Source organism: Nannobrachium achirus (assembly GCF_963921795.1).
Source record: "Nannobrachium achirus genome assembly, chromosome: 15".
In the NCBI taxonomy this organism is placed as follows: Eukaryota; Metazoa; Chordata; class Actinopteri; order Myctophiformes; family Myctophidae; genus Nannobrachium; species Nannobrachium achirus.
In genome coordinates, this window is record NC_137822.1 from 22,502,579 (window position 1) to 22,507,168 (window position 4,590).

The 4,590-nt window shown below is 43.3% G+C and overlaps 1 protein-coding gene across 1 annotated transcript; it reads right to left on the reverse strand.

Annotated features, from left to right (window-relative positions):
• Window positions 1-3,024: 3,024 nt before the first annotated feature.
• LOC308299699 (G2/mitotic-specific cyclin-B2-like) lies at window positions 3,025-4,239 on the reverse strand (the record flags this gene model as incomplete). Its single annotated transcript, XM_080743489.1, has 1 exon — window positions 3,025-4,239. One exon carries the CDS (start codon window positions 4,237-4,239, stop codon window positions 3,025-3,027), a length of 1,215 nt encoding a protein of 404 aa, XP_080599615.1.
• Between the last annotated feature and the right edge of the window lie 351 nt (window positions 4,240-4,590).

Sequence of the window (4,590 nt, forward strand, 5' to 3'; positions counted from 1 at the left end):
CTGACATGGGCAGATATTGCCAAATCACAATTCCAAGATTATTATTTTTTAATTTCCTTAAACCTTAATTTCTTGAGAGTAAATCCTAGAAGTCTATATATTTTTATGTTTTATGCTTTTCAAGTTCTCCCATCTTTGGCTGCTACGTCTCTTAATGCTTTTATGAGAACTGTTGATTGTATGTTGTCTTTATATCTACAACAGGACAAATATTTTTCTCTCCAGATTCTTGGATTATGCTAAAATAATTATGAAAATGATGAATGAATTCATATTTTATGTGGAACAAAATTATACTTATTTTGAGTTTTAAGTATAATTGATGCTGGGACTTGCCTTGACAAAATACTATGACAGTATTTGCTTTGTAAATCTATTATACAGTAATTGTTGACTGCCTTGGGTAATTAATTAAAAGTGTACATATTCATCTCCTTTAAAATTAAACTGTGGATACGTTTTAAATGTCATTAACGAAACATGTCTCTTTTGTAAATATGAGTCAAACATTTCCATGTCTTGTAACTTCAATAGATCATTGTTGTCAGGCAGAAACTGCATTCCACCTTTTCATGTTTTTCGTAAATGAATGTCCTACTTCATCTTACTACAGTGTTACACAAAAGTAGCAGAAATGGCCAATATACAAGTTTTGCTGTGTGTGTGTGTGTGTGTGTGTGTGTGTGTGTGTGTGTGTGTGTGTGTGTGTGTGTGTGTGTGTGTGTGTGTGTGTGTGTGTGTGTGTGTGTGTGTGTGTGTGTGTGTGTGTGTGTGTGTGTGTGTGTGTGTGTGTGTGTGTGTGTGTGTGTGTGTGTGTGTGTGTGTGTGTGTGTGTGGAAGATTTCCCCTCGACAGCAACGAGATGCAACTTTGTGGCCAAGCTGATCATGTACAGTATATCTTAGAGGAGTGGTTCTCAAACTTTTCAGGCCGCGACCCCCAAAATAATCATATTTGAAATTGAAGTCGTAAGAGTTGGGGCATTTCAACATTTCTGCCTTTAATATTTGACAATGTTCAATTTGTCATTTTAGAGGTATTAATTGACACTTTAGAAATGTGAAGATAGCCTCTGTATACACTTATACTTTATGTTGGTTTGTTTACTGTTGAGTGAGAAAACAATGCTGCACATTAAGTTATTCATCTGGGGACCCCCCAAAATAATGTGGCCCACAGGTTGAGAACCACTGTCTTAAGAGTAATTTGGGAGTTTCACTATGTGTGATGTGACCAGCAGGGCCCAGCAGAGGACACAGACTATAATGGCTGTGTCAGGTGAAGTGGACCCTCATTTTCTTTTCAATGCGTGAAGGTTGAATGCCTCCACTTTAATCTGTAGCATTTGGTCAGACTGATCCAACCTACTGTCTGCAGTACTGCGACAAGACTGGGAAGTGAGCAAGAAAGGACGATGCTGCCATCTGGCTCCAGGGGAAAATATCTTCATCTTTTGACAGACCTAACAGATGTTTGTTCAGCATCATTCCTCATTCATAGAGGCCATAAGAGTTTGCAGTGGAGCTTTTGGAACAACTCTATTCCATCGTTGCATGTTGAAATGGGTGCATTAAAGAACTATGTGGAACTCCTCTATAGCAGTGGTTCTCAACCTGTGGGATGGCCCCCAGGGGCAGTCCCCAAATTATTTTGGGTGGTCCCCAGATGATTGGCTTAATGTGAAACATTGTTTTCTCACTCAAGGGTAAACAAGCCAACATAACGTTTTTATAGTGTATATTATGCACATTTTAATATAATTACCTTTTAATATCTCTAAAATGATAAATTAAACATTGGCCAAATTGTACAGTCTCGCAACACAAGGCATTGTGAGCATGTAGATCTGCTATTTTCACAATAGAACCGTGTTATACAAAATGTAATACCTCAACTAATAATGCTCATCAGGGTGGGGTCCCCAGTTAAAATAATGTACTTTGGGGGTTGTGGCCTGAAAAGGTTGAGAACCACTGCATTTGCTACATTTATCTGCATTTCTTATCCCTTAACCCATATTATGTCATGACATTACTGCTGCTGTTATACTGCCTCTTCCCACTGTTCTTAACTACTTACCTTATACCATGCATCATGTATATATATATTTCTATTTTACACATTTCTCCATGTTTTGATATCTGGTCTGTTTTTATTTATGCTATGAGAATGACACGTATTCCACAGTGATTTCCATGCTTCATTGTGGGTTTTATGTTATTAATATGGACCACCACACAGTGTAATTCAAAAGGAGAATTCTTCCTGAACTCCATGGCGTGTGTGTTTGTGTACCTTGCCTTATTTAACACTGTTTATAACAATAGTTACTAAGAGATAAGATTTCTCTTAATCACCTTTAAAATCACCTGAAGCACTAGTGCAATGGTCAAACTAACTGTTCTATTTACTGAATATATTGTTGAACTGTCAATTATATTAATGCTGCTACAATGTCTAACAAAATAAGTTCACTCCGCAAACTGTACACAAGACTTAACAAGAAACCTTAAACCTTGATACAAATTACATACACATTTTATGTTTTTAGATAATGTGTATTTAATAAAGGATATTTACAATTAAGTTATAGATGGTTGTATTGGGTGACACTTGGTCTGAGGAAGACTTGGCCAAGTTATCAAAGCACACTATTTCAAGGTTAAAAATGAGCAAATAGCCTAGAGCATGTCAAAAATAATCGTCATAAGTCGATTGTAAAACGTTAATGATATAAAAAGTGTGGTTATGTGGACCACAGCTCTCAGAGAAGGGACAACAAAAGAGAGCATAGCCTGCAGGTGGCACTGGGAGAAAACCCTTGGTCAACATAAACTAAAAACCTGAATATACAATAACAAACGCTGTTAATCACACAAAAAACGTTTTATTAAGTATCTACATGAATATTTACAACATTTAAATTAGAGCATAATGGAGTGCACAGGGACAACAATACAACATACAGTAATACAGTGAAAATGAAAAAGTGTTTTAAATTGTCTGTAACATGACATTCACTCCTTACAGCCAGTGGTGTGCTCTAGACCTTCTTGCAGGGCAGATGGGGAGGTTCCCCAGCAGAGGAGCAGCCAGGTTGAACACCGCAGGAGACTGAAGCTCAGGGATGAGAGAGATCCTGCGTGATGGATTCAAAGAGTACTTTCTCTTGACCACCTGCAGCTCTGTTTTCCCCTGGTCGGCGGCCACTACGTTCTTGGCAAGGTGTTGCACGATCGGCTTCAGGTGCTCCTTGTCATAGGTGGTGTAGTACTGCTGTGCAGCAGTCCATGGCCGGTCATCCAGCAGCAGCTGGGCGAGTAACAGGGAAGCGGCGGCGATCTCAGACGGCCGGTAGTGAACCACGTCGTAGTCGAGTAGCGTCAGCTCCATCAGATAGTTGGCCAGCGTGTTCGTCTCTGCGGTAGAGCCTGCGGCCTTGGACGCTCTCTGGAGGAAGTGCACGGGCAGCGGGCGTCCCAGGTCAAAGTTGAGCGACCTCAGCATGATCCGCTCCATCTGTTTAATGTGAGCGGTGGTGTAGGTGTTGTCCGTGATGTTGGCAAAGTCCCGGACCCGTGGTGCGCCCCATGACAACTCCTCGTACTTTGAGGCCAGCAGCAGGGCAGTGACACCAACAAGCTGGAGCATGTTTCGTGAAACCGGCATAACTGACAGGAACCGGTCGAAGATGGCAACCGCCAGATACAGCGTCTCCTGGTGCAGCTGGAATTTGGAACGAAGCATTATCATCCATCCGATTAGGAGAGCTCGCATGCTGGGCGTGATGTCGCCGCCCTTCAGGTACCCGGGTCGCACAGCCTGCTGCACCTCGAGCTCCATTAGATGCTCATATACGTCTTTGACATATTCAGAACATCGCTCTGGCATGTCCGAGTCTCCTGCATCAATGTCCTCGATTGTGATGGGAATGTCTGCTGCTTGTTCTGGAACAGTGGTGGAGGGAACAAGTTGAGGAGCAGTGTCTCCGGTGTCGCGCCGTAGCGTGTCCACGTCGCAGGTGGCAAACCGCTTTCTTCCCCTGGGTGTACCGCTGCCTGGCTTCCACTGTGGCAGTTTGCGCGTCGCCGTCACCAGTCCTCCTGGCGCCGGGGTCCTGATGCAGTGGGCAGCCAGCCTCATCCTCGATCTCCCGCTGAAGTTGTCCCAGACCCCCGGGAGGACTCTGATGCGGCCCACACAAGACCCAACGGTCAGTTGTCTGTTGTTGTTCTCCATTTTAAACTCCACCGACGACCACCACTAGGGGGAGAAAATGACCGAAGAGTCGTTATTGATCCTTGAATTGGGATGCTGTCAGTGGTTATCCAGTGAAGTAGCTCAAGTATATCTCAGGTAACTTGTCTCATGAATGCTCCAACACTGAATGAGACGCGCTGTTCAAACGCCGTTGATTTATACCCGACGGCATCGTCGCTCATTGGCTGTTTCAAGCAACGCGCGTCCCTATGAGCGCGTCGCCCGTGCATCCGTTCACAAACGCTCGTCCAATGAGCGCGCCGTCCGTTTCGTTGCGTCAGCATCGGGAATATTTGACACGCCCACTGCGCCGAAGCTAACAGATGCTAA